Source organism: Cyprinus carpio, chromosome B1, assembly GCF_018340385.1.
Source record: "Cyprinus carpio isolate SPL01 chromosome B1, ASM1834038v1, whole genome shotgun sequence".
Classification (NCBI taxonomy): domain Eukaryota; kingdom Metazoa; phylum Chordata; class Actinopteri; order Cypriniformes; family Cyprinidae; genus Cyprinus; species Cyprinus carpio.
In genome coordinates this window covers 329,203-346,341 of record NC_056597.1, presented here as the reverse complement: position 1 = coordinate 346,341, position 17,139 = coordinate 329,203, and the positions used below count along the sequence as shown (strand labels likewise).

Genomic DNA, 17,139 nt, shown 5'->3' with positions numbered 1-17,139 from the left:
ACAAATAAAATGGTAAGAATAGTCCAATGAGTCTTTATTTATCCATGCTTCATGATCAGTGATTAGTTTATACTGACCAGCAAAAATATTCAAGAAAACTCAAATATTTGTATCATCTTTGATACACAAATTAAGGCTTTAAATGAGCAATATTATCAAACAAAAAAAAACAGTATACAGGCCTTCTGGTTTATACTTTTTTTAGTATCATTTTTACTTTACATTTTGCCCCACAATAAATCATTGTCCAACTTGAGGTTGTAATTTTATTTAATTTTTTATTTTGATGTCAAATCTTTACTGATTTTTATAAAGTAAATGTGAGAGTACATTTTACATTATTAGTAATATTTCAAGATGAACACTTACTGGACTGAAGCAACTTTGAATCCATAAATCATTTTTAGAAAGAAAAAAAACATGTTCAAATGTATCAAATATGATGCACAAGACTTTTAAGTAATAACTATTTGTACATCTCTCCCCAACAATAAAAAAAAACCATTTTAAAACACAATTAAACACATATAAAAAAAAAACGAGTTTAAAACATAATTTAAGACATTTTTGGGGGGAAATATAACATAACAACTGATATTTCTATGCATTTTATGCAAGTAGTCTGGTATACTGTTATATAATCCCATTGGTTTACTATCAGAACTATAAGAATTTCATTTTATTTTTGGCCATCAGCCAACAAGCTTTTCCGAAAAACCAGTTGTTAGCGCCCCCTAGCGCCCAGTTTAACAATGACTACTTTACTATATTACAATAATTTAAACCAATGCCATTAAGACCATCTTAACAATGGAGTAACCTTTCTTTAGTTTTAGTAAATTTGGATTACATTTTGTGTAAAATTCATTTCTTGTAAAGAATATGTATATCTCATTTGCTATTAAACTGTATTAGATGCATTTCAGCATTACAGCCATTGGTTCCATTCTTTTTTTTTTTTTTTTTTTAGATAACCGGGGTATGTTTCAGTTTAATAATGTCTGGAGTGCTGGTAAGATTTTATATTAATCCCAGGCACTTTTATAGAGCCTTACAGAAGCTGAGAAATACATTCACCTAATGAATCTTAATGCACAACAAAACCATCCAAACAAATCTCTTTGTTTCAATTTGATTGTTTTGCCAATCAAAACCATTTCCTCCTTTTGTGTGTGAAGCTTTCAAATCAGAAATCGGGTCCAAAGTGAGACCAGTCAAAGCAATGTGCTGTTTGGCTCAAACAAACAGCAAACTGCAGCCAGCTCTGAAAGAAATCACTCCTTTGACAAGGGTTATAGATTTCAATACAGTCATTGTTTCACGTTTCAATCGTCGTCAACTCATTTTAACACACAACACATGCTCAGTTTCCGAATAATATTCATGTCTACTACGACACTACTGCAGATGTCGGGTAAAAAGGCCATTACTCAATCACAAGGACTTCGGACACCAAAAAAAACAAAACAAGTAAAAACACTCACATCGCATTCCCGACTGCTTTAATAAATCAGAGCCAAGTGTGTCTCTTCCACTTAGTCTCATTCAAGCAGGAATCAGCTGTATAAAACAGTCAAGCACATTCTGCACACCTGCATTGGATAAATCAGTCAACAAGTAAACATTAGATGAGTGGGACGTTCACACATTCACTACCATGTCATCATACAAGCATTGATATTCAAGGAGAAAGCATTCCAAAGTTCTCCCAAAGATGACATGATTTTTTTATCTAATCATAACATTCAAGTTCATATCCTGTTTTTTTTTTTTTTTTTTTTGTGGTTTTCTTGCATGTAAAACCTCTGTCTCTTTTGATTGGCAAATAGTTACGTAAAAACTGTTAGTGGCAGCCATGCTGATCGGTAACATGTTTGTTTCAGTCTTGGCCGTTTAACAGTTCACAGAGTATGAAAAAAGTTCTGCTACAGGCATCTGGAAAAATAACAGATTTTATCTCCCAAAACACAATTATGAGTAACATAATTCCAGACTGAACTGAATAGGGAAAAAAAAAAAAAATTGATCAGTCTTTTGTTACATGGTTTTGATTTCTTTAGCTTATCCATTTAAAATAGTATGTCCATTCATTTTTTTTTTTTCGTACCAACATTCAAATTTCAATACTGCTGAAGTTCTACAAAGGCATAAATAAAAACAGAACATAATACAGGATGCTGTATAAAACTTGAAATAAAATTTGTATACTTTGTTTTTTTGCCTTTCATTTTTTTTTAGTTTTTTTTTTTTTTTTTTGGAAATGATAACTACCATAGAGGCAAATTAAGTTTTTTGAGAGCAGGAAAACACCAAGTATACCCCTGAGATTAAAATAAATTCCCTATACATGAGACCAGCTGTTCTAGTCGTTGCCTGAAACTACACATTACGCTACGGAAAACCTGGAAGGCACAAAAACAGGGGTTTTCTGACCCCAAGACTCCCCACACACACACACACTCTCACACAAACACACCCCAGTTCACTCGTAACACATGACTCCAACACTTCACATCAGTACAGAACACACTTAAGATAATCATGGTAACAGAATCAGTGTCCGTGTGGGTCAGGATACTTCAACTTGGGGCCCGCAGTGGATGAGATTTTTTTTTTTTTAAAACGAAACAAAACAAGTAGAAAAAAAAGTCAAAAGTCAAAGTTACTTTAGAGGGAACAAGGCAGTGATTGAAGGTTTAGGGCCAGAATTCAGAGAGAATCTTCACAGTTGAGATGCTCTGCGAATGATAGACGGCCTGCATTAAGGCTGGATAATCGTGGATTACGGTTAGACGAAAATTAAAACTGCAGGACCAGAACAGTCATTAAGACATACCTTATATATATACAGCATAGTTGTGTTCCTCCTCCTCTTTCATATTGTTTTAACCCAACACATACTTATACATATATTCTTTATATATATATACATATATATATATTTTATATATATATATAGATAGATATATATATAGATACACATAATTCTGAAGAAAGTTAAGAGTATTATATTAAAACAAGGCTTTTCAACAAAGGTTGTTATGCACATTATATAAATGTATGTTACAAGATATACAAGGGTTTAAGTCACACCGATCATTACGGATACATCCAAGCATTCAACAACATACCTTTGGCTTGAAGATTAGTTTAACGATGAAGTACACAACTGAAAGAAACCTGTTGGAACCTGTCCAGACACAAAGAAGTTGCTATTTCAATGTGACGGAGAAAAAAAAAAAATATTCAAGTTTTATGTTTTTACACTTTTGATAAAAAGTGTGAATTTAACCCCCAAGTTGAGCGATATTGAATTTCGACAACACTTTGAGCATAAAAAAAAGAGCAGGTAATACGATAAACTGGATTTTTCAAGTTTGTCATTCCACATGTGCAAGTCAGTATTTATAAAAAACAGAACGAAAAAAAATAATTGCTACAACTCGTACATCAAGCCACAATCTCTGATCTCGTCTGGATCCGAGTGAAAAGAAGGGCTTGGAAAGTGGCAGGACAAAAGCATCCTCCGCTCCTTCCCTTGGAGGTGGAGTCTACCTGTGGCCAAGAGAGGGGAAAAGACGGCTTCTTTTCCTTCCGTGCCTTTTGTGCCCCTCTCGTGCGAGTTCTGTTTTTCCTGCTTCACTCGCTGTCGGTCTCCAGCTCGGTGTCGGACCACTCCACGGGCTGCAGCAGGCCGCTCTGTTGGGCGTACTCGATCACTGCTTTATAGCAAAAGTAGTACTGGTCCCACGTTTGGATGCTGAAGGCACGCTGCGTCCGCATGCGACGCACCGTCTGCTTAATGTCCACTGTCCCGATGTCCTCCAGACGAGAGAGACAAATGTCTAAAGTACAAAACGTGCCTGAGGGTGAAGGAAAAAAAGAAAACGTGTAAGAATGCTGTAGTGCAGTTAAGAAATGAGATCAAAAATGAAGGCAGAAAGTCACCTGTTCGGCCGATGCCTGCGCTGCAGTGCACCACCACAGGGGGGCCTCCTGGGGGTCCCGTCCAATCAGGATACAGTGTTCGTAATGAGGACTCTTGTCTCTGTTTCACGTGTGCCCGGAAATCCAACATGGCCGACGGTGACTTCGGAACACCAAAATCTGGCCAGCTCATGTAGAGATAATGAGACACTTCCCTACATTCCCCTGTCTGAAAGAGAAGCTTCAGGATCACTGTGCCTTGATTACACCATCTGTTTGTCATGCAACTGTGCTGGTCTTGGCTAAAATAAGCCAAAAAGGTTGACCAGACTTTATGTCGATAGTCATAATTACTGGCTATGTGAGAAGAACTCCTATTGCTCATGGAAATGAAATCAAATAAAAATAAATGGTCAAGAACAGATAAAAACAGCGACTGAGATGCTGACCTGAGTGTTGAAGAGCTCCAGGTGTGATAGCTTAAAGTCCTGAAACATCTCAATATGGACATTTCTCACTAAAAAGTTCCCATAATCCTCAGTCCGGCCCGTCTCTAATGGCCAGTACTGTCCGCATTTCACTCGGCCTCGCTCTACAACTCTGAGACAGGGATAGAAAGATGATCAAGAATCATTTGTCTGGTCATCTTCGTCAGATATTAATATTTATTTTGAATATAATGATGAAAAATATCTTTAATTCAATTAAATGATCCCTGAATAAAGGACAGACATTCTATTAACAAAATTATTATGCATATGCATTAAACAAAAAGCGCAGGGCTGCAATAACAAACATCGAGTCACCACAATTGCAATTACATGTTCATTATGATGCAGTTTGTAATTGGACATTATATAATATTAAATGATATACCTTTAGATTTCTTTTTAGCTCATTTAGAATGTGTTCAATTAAATACAAAACCAACTAGAGTTTTTTAATTGAAGATATACATTCAAATATGTAGGTTCGGTAAGAAATACAGTAAAATTGTAAAATATACTAAGAAAATAAAAATACAAGAAAAGCCATTACTCCAGTCTCTCAGCTGCATAACATTTTTGTGGAAACCGCGGAAACTGCATGGTTTTCATGAATTTCAAGAGAGAACTGCATTTAATTATATTAGAAAACTTTTATAACAGTGTAAAAAAAAAAAAAAAAAAAAAAAAAAAAAATTGATCAATTTCATGCAGCATGAATTTGTTTAATAAAAAGAAATCTTATTGACCCCATACTTTAGAATGGTATTGTTGTTAGTTGCAGCCCTGTATTATCCTGTCCACAATCCTGTTAAAGCATCATTAAAACATTCCTTAAAGGAAAAGCAACTCAACTTTCACAGAAGGAAACTAACCTTGTAGTCATAACAATTATTAAAACCATTTGCTCCCACACCATTCGCCAAAAGTCTCCAAATGTTTTTGGCAAAGGCCCTGAAACAACCCAGACATTTCCATTTACACACATACACTGACTTCTGTACCATACAGTATGTGTACATCGCAACACAATGTTTAGCTCAAAAAAACAAAGAGTCTCACCCTGAGTAGCGACGTAAGCATTGCTCCTCTTGTAACCATCCATGAAACTTGCATTTATGTAGTCAGATGTCTGAAAGCAAACAATCAAATTGATGAAGAAACTGTCAATGAACCAGTGTTTAACCAAAACCCAAGGGAAATATTTTTTTAACGATTCCAACAAATAAGCTTATCTTCAATACAATGCATTAATGTTTGATATGATCTGAAAGTACACTTTTAACGTCAACCAAGCATTTTTATGATAGAACTTGTGTAATTAAAACTGAATCATGGCAACCATGTACGAATGAAAATGAATGCATATTTGTCATTCAGTTGTTTATGAAAATTAATCACGTTGTCTGAGTTCTCTTGAACTGATCAGTGACTGTAACAGGTGAACATCAGCCAATGAGATTTGCAAATTAGTTTTGCCTACTACCGAAGAAACTGGAAGCGGCTTCTGCTTGTTCTTGAAAATTTAATAATTCCACATGAACTCCACCATTTAAACAGGAAAAAATGGTGTGATTTAAAGACAGAGAATGAAACTCTCAAGTGTTTAAAATGGGTGAAGGTAAGTGAAATATCTGTTATACTTGTACTTATCCTTTAAGTCATACACTGGTGAGTGAAACAAAACAATAATTTAATAGCTAATGGTTAACAATAGACATTCTCTGGTCACCTAGCATGGAAATTTAGTCGCATATGTGACTGATTTACTTGTATTGTAGAGGGTTGCAAACTTAAAACTGAAATACAAATAAAGTTACATATTTTACATAAATAAAGAAATATTAAAATAAAACTAATAAAAATGACAAAAGCACATAAGAAAAAAGAAAATGAAAACTGAAAAACTAAAAATAGCTCAAATTAAAAATATTAAATACTATATTGGTAAAAAAAAAAAAAAAATACTGAAATAACATTGTACTGAACAATTTAAATCATAAAGGAAAAAGCGCATTACTCTGACCTCGTCATCCTCATTGTTGAGCGGACAAAGTCGAACACGTGATTGGTCAAGGCAAAGGACATCACTGTAGCGATTCTTTATCTGGTTAGAGGCTTTCCTGTCAGAATAAGCATTATATTTATATGAGCAATTCTTTGACTGTAAATGTATCATCTTTTCAGCCATTCATTGAAAGCAAGTGTCACTTACTTAGAGTAGTCAAATGTTCCAGCAGGAGGTTCTTTGCGGATCTCCTCATACTCCTGATAAATGCCCTTTTTCTTTTTAAGTTTCACGTGCTGCACCAGATCGTGCACGGTCATTCCGCCCTGCTCAGCCAAATGCACCGACAATGCAGCCGTTTCTGTTCCCGGTAACCAGCTCATATCCGGGGCAGAGCTGTGATGGAGAGGCGGCGGCCTTGATTTCAGCGGGAGGGGTGGAACGCCATCTCCTCCGTCCACTTCCTCTTCCAGAAACTCCACATCCTGTTGGCAGTCCTCAGCGCCATTGCCATCCTGCCTACTGTCCTCCAAACATGCACCTTCCACACCCACAGTCAAGCCACCTCCTGGTACTAAGGCACCAGCTGTGTGTTTTTGATGCAGAGGTGTGTCTGGGGGTGTGTCTGACTGTGGTGGTGGCTGCCAGCCACGGCCATTGAGGACATTGGCGTTGGACCCCGAGATTCCCCCTGAACCTGGCAGTACAGAGCCATTCCAATGCGCATGTCCCGCTGTCCTGTGGTTCTGAAGGTTGGCATTTCCGTCATCCAGTATGGGGCAGTTTGAGTTCAGTCCATCCCCCAGGAGAGTGGCCCCTGAAGTATTGGCAGTTAAGGGGTCTTCTGAAGTGTTCTGGCTATGCTCCATGGAGTAGGAGCGGAGTAGACTGCCCAAGCAGTCCGCAGTGACGTAGGGCGAGTTATTAGGGTGGTTGGGGCTGGAGTTGACACAGGACTGGATCCAAGCAATGTGACTATACTGTGACGAGCCACCCAAATGTTCTGGAAGATAGCTTACCGGTATGTGATTGACCAGTTCGTGGGCTTTTACAGTGCACACCTGCAGAGGTATCACAGGAATACAAACAAGGAATCATATTCAATGTATTGCACCCTTTAAAATAATAAAATGTAGCACTGTCCACTTGAAAAAGTTTAATGTTTGCATGTACAGAGCTCTAGACATACCCTCTCTCTCAGTTTCTCTCTCACAAACAGACGGAGTACTGCAAACGGTGCTCTGAACCACAGTGGAGACGACACAATAAAGACACATTTCAGACGAGCAGGGAAAGCCCCCTAAATCACAAAATAGAGAGTAAGCACATCATACAAAGGACTGCGCAAATCCTATCCACAGACCCACCCATTGCGCCCAAATCCCTTAAAAAAAACAAAAACAAGTAAAATGTGCAGAGCAGGGGGGCGCGAGGACTGGAACTGAGAACCGCTGCACTAAACAAACCCTTTGAAAATTCAAGAACAAGTTTGTGGTTGGTAATTTTTTTTTTTTTAAAGCAGTCCCTTACGCTCATCTAGGTTCAATTTATTTCATCAGAAATACTGTAAAATAAGTAATATTGTGAAATATTATTATCATTCTCTTAGGGATGCATGATATTGGATTTTTGCCGATATTTTTCAACTCATTTTGGCCGATACCTATAGCGATATATTTCCTTTTGTTTGGAAACTACACCAATTCTCTACTGTCCAGAAATTATAAGCAAAATATAATTGGTTAGTTTTTAACAAGAACTTATTTGTTAGATTTAAATAATCAATAACGAAGGTTTTTTGGCAGTACATTGAAGCTTTGAAAATAACTATAAATAAATTATATATCAATCACATTTTTTCCCCAGAAAGATGCAAGGTTAACCCTAACATTTTATTTGCCAAAAAAACTTCATTATTGGTTATTTAAATCTAACAAATAAGTTCGTTAAAAACTAACCAATTATATTTTGCTTATAATTTCTGCACAGGAGAGAATTGGTGTTGTTTCCAAACAAAAGGAAATATATCGCTATAGGTATCGGCCAAAATTAGTTGAAAAATATCGGCAAAAATCCAATATCATGCATCATGCAACATTTCTAGAGTTGTAAAAATTCTGAAAATCTTTTAGAGATTAAGATTTGTTAAAAAAAAAAAAACATATGACATATTAATGAATAAATCAGTATATTAAAAAATATATATATATTTACAAGTGTCATGTTTGTGATTTTCTTTCATGTAAGCTATAGCTTCTGACCTTTAAACCAAAACATACTCATTATTTTGTGACATCAACTACTGCTTTATTTAATCAGAAACACAGTTTAATTTTATTTGTGTAGGCTATTTTACTTTTCATTTAATTAGAAGTAGGCCAACAGCGCCCCCTACAGATTAAAACTCTTTACTGAGCGGGGACTAGGACCTGGGGGAGGCTGTCACTGCTGCTGCAGGTGCTATTACTGTTTACTCTATCACACACCCAACATGTCATTCTGTATGTGCTTTCACAGATTAAATGCAGCAATCCAAACAGTCAGTCAGTCTTCTCATCATTCAGACAAAACTTTGCTTCAAGAATGAGCCACAAGCTGACCTGATCTAATCGCTAGCACACCCTGAGCACATGCATTGCAGTTAAGCATTGCTCTTATTGGCAAGACAAGTCGGCATAATTTTCATATTGGGCCGATTCCGATATTTACATTGAAGGCAATTATCAGTTGATTCTGATATCAGTCCGATAATATCGTGCATCCCTAAAAAAAATTTTTTCCTGTGAGGGTAAATCAAAATTTTCAGCAGGCATTTATACTACGGTCCACACCAATGCATGATTACATTCTATGTATTAGTCAGGTGTATTTTGATTGGCTGTCAAAGTTTTTATCATTCATCAGCTGGAAAAAAAATAAATAAATTCTGAAAATGATATTGTTCCTCTGTGTTGTTATTGTTATAGTTGTGATGTGGACATCTCTATTCTCAAAAAATCAGAACGATTATTAAAACTACATTTATCATTACAGTTATTGTCCTTAGTGTCAACAGGTCTATTTTTGTGAACCCGTTATACTTTTCAGGATTCTGTGATGAATAGAAAGTTCAGCAGCAGCATTTATTTAAAATAGATGTAAAAATATATTTGTAACCATGTAGAAGTCTTTACTGTCACTACTGACAGTCACCATCATTAATTTAATGTGTCCTTGCTAGTGTAGTGTATCTGTAAATACACAATGCCTACAAGTGTGTTGACAGCCAAGCACTGTACTCATATATGTTTGCTGAAAGTTATATTTCAGAACCATGTCCATTTATAGCAGGTTCATCCTCCTTTTGCTGCTTTTAAAGCTTCCACCGTTCTAAAAAGACACTAGATGCTGGGGATTTGCTCACATTCAGACCCGACAGCATCTGTGTGGTCAGGCAGTGAAGATGAGTGATGGATCCTGGCTCACAGTCTGCAGTAAACAGACTCAAACTCAAAGGTGTTCAGTGGGGTTCAGGTCTGGGCTTTGTGCAGTTCTTTCACACGAATCTCAGTAAATAATCTCTCTGGATCTAGCTTTATGCACAGGGGCATTGTAATGCTGGAACAAAAAGAGTGTCTCTCTTTTTACTAAAAATATTTGTCTGAGGAGGATTGTGGATATGTGCTGGATTTTATGCACCTGTAATGGGTGGAGCTAAAACATCCTGTTAATTAAAAGGGGATGTCTGCATACTTTTCATCAATTCTAAACTTTTTATTCAAAGGATTTTTTTAACAGCACAGATAGTTTCCAAGTACAAGATTTAAAATGCATTTACTAAAACACTGAAAATCTACCTAAAATAATCTTTGCCCAATACACTACCATTCAAAGGTTTTTTTTTTTTTGGGATATGCAAGAAATTAAAACTTTTATTCAGCAAGGATGCGTTAAATTGATCAAAAGGGACAGTAAAGACCTTTATGTCTGTGTCAAGTGCTGTTCTTTTAAACTTTCTGTTCATCAAAGAAAGAATCCTGAAAAACAATGCATCACAGTTTCCACAAAAATATAAAGAGGCATAACAGTTGTCAACATCAATAATAATAACCGTAAGAATCAAATCAGCATTCTAGAATGATTTCTTGGGATCATGTGACACTGAAAACTGGAAGAATGACTGCTGAAAAGAGACTTCTTTTAAAAACATTATGATATCTTAGCAAACCAAACTTGAATGCTAGAGTATGAACAAATGTAACCTTGTAATTATTTTTTTCTATTATATAAAATTAAAACATCTTAACAGTTTCGACAGCTGCAAGACAAGCAAGGCTTGTGAAATGAGTCTAAGGACATAATCTTTGAGAATAAAAATAAAAAGTGAATAAATAAAGATCATAGCGATGTGTAAAATTCTGGCATAATATGTTGACAAATTATCTATATTGTGAATATTGAATATATCAGCAAACCCTAATTGTATGTGACTGAATGTTAATAAACCTCCAGCTCTCCAAACTATTACAGGGATAACAGCAAATACAGATGACAGCTGGAAAGCTTCCTATATATCAAAAGAGTAAATCCAAGCTCCACTGAGTTCTGTTATTGCCATATGGACGCACTGTGAAACAGACAGATGGTTCCGACAGCATAAAAACACTTACTTTAAGGAGATTCAAAATCTTGACGCAAAGCTCATAGTCAAAATTGGCATATGTGGAGTTAGTCATATCATAGATGAAAATGAGCCCATCTCTCTGTGTCTGAACGCTGGGGGAGACAAAGATGATTTAGATGAAAATGCAGAGCTATTAACCATATTAAATTTGATCAGATTTATGAATGTGGTCTACCTCTCAATGGCCTTGTCCAGCTGATATATAATGGCCTGAAGAACAGCCTTATGGGTAGTGAGGTCTGGCTGATGGAGACGTGCTGTAAAAAGTGCCAAAGCCGCACCTTTCGCGTCACGACCAGGCTATACACACAGAAGCCAAATTAATACATACACAACTTGTAAAAACATGCATAGGGTGAACAGATATCTCATGGTTCAATTCAGGGGTGGGGGGATTGTGATATATGTGCACAATATGAGAAATTTTATTTCATGATATCTAAATTACAGTCATATATATATATATATATATATATATATATATATATATACACACACACACACATACATTATATAACACATACATTATATGTGTATATATATATATATATATATATATATAAAACGCCTTAACGGCATGCGATTAATTTTAGTGAATTATTCATTTCAGTGTGTTTCGCTTTGAAACACTAGCTCTGTCATATTCTGAGATTGTCTCTGAAGAGCACAAGCCCTCACACGTCACGCTGTGTGAAGTACAGACTGAACAGATTGTCAACACATCCCACTGCTGTATGGCCACATGAGAAGCAAACTACGTTTTCTCCACTGGATAACTAGTCTTCCTAGTAGATTTGGACATTTTCACTTAGGGGTGTACTCACTTTTGTGGCCAGCAGTTTAGACTTTAATGGCTGTGTGTTGAGTCATTTTGAGGGGACAGCAAAATTTACACTGTTATACAAGCTGTACACTCACTACTTTACATTGTAGCAATTTTCATTTCTTCAATGATGTCACATAAAAAGATATAATAAAATATTTACAAAAATGTGAGGGGTGTACTCACTTCTGTGAGATACTGTATGTGTGTATATATATATATATATGTATATACACACACACACATATACACACACACGTACAGTTATTTTTATATAAAAACAAAGAAGCAAATTACAAACCATAAGACAAAAACAATAGATACAAATTAAATATTAAATAAACTTGTTTTCTAATACAGTAGTATTACATTTATTACATGTATACATTTATTTAACACATTTTGTTGTTTGATTAACATTAATGAGACAGACAGATATTTAATTAGGCTGCTGTCCCTCTGAGACAGAATGAAAATAATATACTGACACATATCCGGTTTTCACCTACCTGTTTACATTCACTTAAACAGCAATAAACTACTGTATTTACGTGAGATACTCCACACGATGGACATTTTGACAGCTTTGTGTGTATCTGACAATTGCGCAAGGAGAACTGATCGCAGAACTGGGATCACACGGGCGCACAGGCGAGAGAGCGTTTCTGTGTGTCTGTCATTCAGCGTGATTCTGCATATCACGCCTTCACTTACTGCAAGTTAATCGATAACGAATTGTGATGGTAGGTGGATGGTAATTTTGTTCTACGATAAGCTTAGTTATCTTTGATTAGGCTGTTCTCACGTGACCGAACACTACCTAACATCTCCCAATTGTAAAGAAATTGTAAAACAGGGCGTCTGGTCACCCTAAACATGCCCAACTAATACGCAGACACACAAGTACAAGTAAAAACAGTCAATTTAGCCAACCAGTTTAAACCAGTCTAATGTAATTGAAAAGTTGCATTAATCTTCATATCATTTGAAGAATTCTCTCACGTTTGGTGCTCTGAAAACTAAGATGTGATGAGTATATCAGAACTGCCTACACAAACACTTGAGCAAACTCTGTATACAGCAGGGCCCTGAATGAAAAATGGCTGAAACAAACAGTAAAGCCCAGACTAAACAAAGATCATGGAACTGCTCTGCGTGTGATGGTGTGAGATCAGAGATTAAATTTCCTTAGCCGTCACTAGCAATGATGTTAGCCTTTATTTTCTGCTTTATTTACTGGAACTGTAAATATGAATGATTTTGCTGACGCACTGTTTTTGGTTAGCATAATATTAAAGTGATTAAAAATTCTTGTATCTGCGGTTTATTTATACATTACAGTTTGGGGTTGGTAAGATTATGTAGTGTTCTTGAAAGTAGTCTCTTATGCTTACCAAGGCTGCAACATCATATAACAAAACAATACAGTAAAAACAGTAACATTATGAAATTATTTAAAATAGGTATTTTTCTATTCGAGCATATTACAAAATGTAATTTACTCCTGTAAAAAAAATGTTCAGCAATCTTCAATGTCATGAAATTATCAAAAAAATGATCACGATAATTTGTTTCATATCAGTCGATATCGATAATTATCACAATTAATGTCAGATCTTTTTTTTTTTCTTCATAGTTTAAAGCCAGATTTTTGCTCCAAAGTGAAGGTTGTAGAAACCAGACATTTGGCGTTAAGAGCTATTAATCAGGCTGTCAGGAAGCTGAACTCCCTCCGCAACCTGCCCCCCTCCCCTCTTTTTCCCCAGGTACCACTGAACCTCAATGTAAATGTAATGAATGTTAACCTCTTCCCTTTCCATATAACTATAAACTATGATAAATGTTCATCAGCATGCATTGATTAATAAAAAAAACAAACAACTGAGACCAAATCATGTGCTCATGCGACAAACTGAGAAAGTTAGTCACAAAAGACTGACCAGTGGGAAGAATGAGTCTGGAGACCTGAATATAAGTATTAATTTCTTTAAACAAATTCCCAAAATGACCCCAATTGTTTGAACAGCAGTGTTCCAACATCATTATTACACAGTGGGTCAATTCAAAAGGGATATTCTATGTTAAAAAAAGCCAAAAAGTCATCACACTCATGCAAATATAAACAATGCACTGATCTGATAAAATTTTAAATGGTTTTTAATATCTGACTAAGAAAGCCAGTCTGCCCACTCAAACAGTCTGCAAATCATGCCATCTCCAATCTGTGCAACTAAATTGTTCCTGCAGCATCAAAAAAAGCTGACCTAATATTAACAAACACATTACGTTCATCTGAAACTGTACTCACCAGAACTGTGAATTTTCCCACTGAGTAACTCGATTCTTAAAGGCTCCTCATTTGGGTTAATATTGTAGATGCCTTCCTTTATTCTGGTGTTCTGCAGACACACAAAGTTTAAAATGTACCCAGACTCTCTCACACAGTGAATTTTATCATCTGAGCTGTACTGTATACTGTACCTTGTAAGCCTGAAAGAGGTCTATGGCTCTGGAGACGTCAAACTTTCTTGCCATGAGGAACTTAACTGCGGTCATCTGACTGACAAGATCTGCATTCTGAGACTGTTCCCGACACCTCAGCTCAGCCAGGAACTCCTCCACCGCCTGGCGCACACGCAAACATAAATTTCATCAGGAGGTTTACTCTATCCAATACTGAAAAAGCATGTTTAATGTCAGCTAAACATCCCACACTCAGCATCTATTTTTTATTTTTGTATATTTATTGTAATGCATGTTGTACTTTATAGTGTTGATTGGCTCTGGCTGCCATCACTACTGATAAACCAATGTATCAACCTCACAGATAAATCAGTTGATATTTGGCATTTTGAGATCATCAGCATTGCCAATAAACATGCTGGCTTGACCAAAGTATGGCTGATTAGCATGACACCATCTGGCTGCCAATAACATCCTTTTCTATCAAAAGTCAATGTTTATTCAGGAAAAGTAAGTGGAGATGAATGGGAATGCAGAACAGATTGCTTTCTTCAGGTATTAACTATAATAGAAATGTTAGCTCTCCCTTGTGTAAAATCCAAAATGCATCAATGGCTTTGTCGATGAATAATCGTTTTTTTTTAACAGTTTGTGATTTTGTAGGGGCTGCATGTTAACGGACAAACAAATAGAATTTTCTCAAAATACTCATCTAGGTACAAATCAGGAGAATGTTCTCGCAATGATGTGCTTGCAGATTTATTTGCAGCAAACAACAGAAACAGTCTTGCGAAAGGAAACCGACTGGCTTTATTACACTTTTATTTAAGCAGAATATCTCAAGAGATTGCTCCAACTTACATGTTTGCCAATGTTTTCAGCTCATCTGTGCTTTTTCTGTATTGCAGAGAAAGCATGTTCGCATGGTTGCCTGGTTGAGTAGATTAAGTAAACCACTAGGCAGAAAATGTAGCAATTTAAGAGAAAGGCTTGTTTCAGTATAAATAATGAGTAGGCAAATAGCGCAGGGGATTACGCTTAAAAAGTGCAAAGCAAAAATCATGATCATGACTAAAAAATTTAATCATTTGTGTGTAAACTACTGTTCAAAAATGTGGGCTCTGTAATGAGTTTCAAAGAAATTAACACTTTTATTCAACATGGACACAATAAATTGATCAACAGCTAAAACATTAAAGACATTTATGTTATGAAATACTTTTATTTAAAATAAATAGAGTTCTTTTGAACTTTCTATTCTTCAAAGAATCCTGAAAAAAAATGCAGTTTCCACAAAAATCAGCAAAAAAGTTTTCAACATTGAGGATAATTTTCTTGTGAAGCAAATCAGTATATTCCAATGATTTCTAAAGGGTCATGTGACAGTGAAGACTGATGTATTGATTGCTGAAAATTCAGCTTTGCCATCACAACAACAAATTACATTTTAAAATGTATTAAACAGAAAACTTTCATTTTAAATAGCAATATTTTACATTACAGTTTTACTGCATTTGTCATCAAATAAATGCAGTCTTGGTCAGCATAAAATACTTATTTAAAAATAAAAAAGAATTTAAAAATCCTAAAGATAATGCATACATTTACATCTCAGTTGTAATAATCTAAATCTTTTTAACAGGCTATAACATTACGCAAGCAATCCCACTCTCTAACCCATATTCCCAGCCAATGAATCCTAATGCACTAATAATGTAGGTTGTTCTGATACACCTGACTTTCCAAAGGGTGTCCAAAAGCAAAACTGAACCACTTTTGCAGTACGTTACCTTAGGATGACACGACTCAATCAAATGCATGTGTGCATGTGCAGGACGACCTGACAGCTGTAAAGAGAGACGCTCGTGCTGACAGACGTTATACTACACTCATATTACACCGTTTCCTCAACGAGTCAGAACAAATGGCCCCTCCAGCACTAGATATGAGTGTGTTCTCACGGTAAGACAGACAGGACCGAGAGCTGTCTCACACTTTCACACAGGAGCACATTAGACACCCGGCTCGCTGTGTTAACAACAGCGACATAGAGATTCACAAATCCCTGCGCATGACAGACCAGCGACGCAGATTTGTTATAATAGCTTTTATCTAACGTAGGCATGCTTTATTATTATTAACGTGAACGGACTAGATAAACCGCGAACCACATTCACGTTGTATGTCAACCTACTGCATAGACAGCTTGTGTTAAATCCAACACTCGTAAGAGTCATTTTACAATGCTCTACACCAGTTTCCTAAAATTATACAATCATACCGGCCAATAAATATGTATTAAACCGTTATTGGTGTGTAGAGTGTAGCTAGTTCGCTAACACGGCTAGCATTTACCTCAGCTAACGTTACCTCAAAACAGCCACTGGGCCGCGATTCTCATTAACATCTCTGTTAATAAAACATAATTGACTGAATTATATGGCATATCATCTCAATACTTGCTTCAAATGAGCTGGTGGCGGCTCAGCATGAAACGCCAAGGAATTTTACGGAGGGCTTAGTGGAAATATTTAGGTATCTTACCACCTCCTCTTGAGTTGTCAGGGCTTCCGCCATCTTGAAGCCTGAGCAGCAACGTCTACTGTCGGGAACGCGCCGCTGATGCCTGTCAAGCGGCGCGCGTCAGGATGGTGCGCATGCGCAGTAATGCGTCAAAACCTTATACAGTCTAAGGTTGAAACCCATGCTTGGAAGTTGGAAGCTAGCACATAAGATATTTATGAATTTGAGTAAGTAGGCACGAAGGGAA

General features: G+C 36.3%; 1 protein-coding gene across 1 annotated transcript; it reads right to left on the bottom strand.

Moving 5' to 3' along the window:
- Positions 1-1,485: 1,485 nt before the first annotated feature.
- Positions 1,486-17,067, bottom strand: LOC109063273 (tyrosine-protein phosphatase non-receptor type 9-like). Its single transcript, XM_019080348.2, is given in 14 exon segments — positions 1,486-3,863; positions 3,949-4,156; positions 4,377-4,527; positions 5,288-5,366; positions 5,475-5,544; positions 6,439-6,535; positions 6,628-7,481; positions 7,610-7,720; positions 11,070-11,175; positions 11,259-11,383; positions 14,215-14,232; positions 14,234-14,305; positions 14,388-14,531; positions 16,914-17,067. Coding segments are annotated over 14 exon segments (2,292 nt in total). The 5' UTR covers positions 16,947-17,067; the 3' UTR covers positions 1,486-3,639.
- Positions 17,068-17,139: the final 72 nt, after the last annotated feature.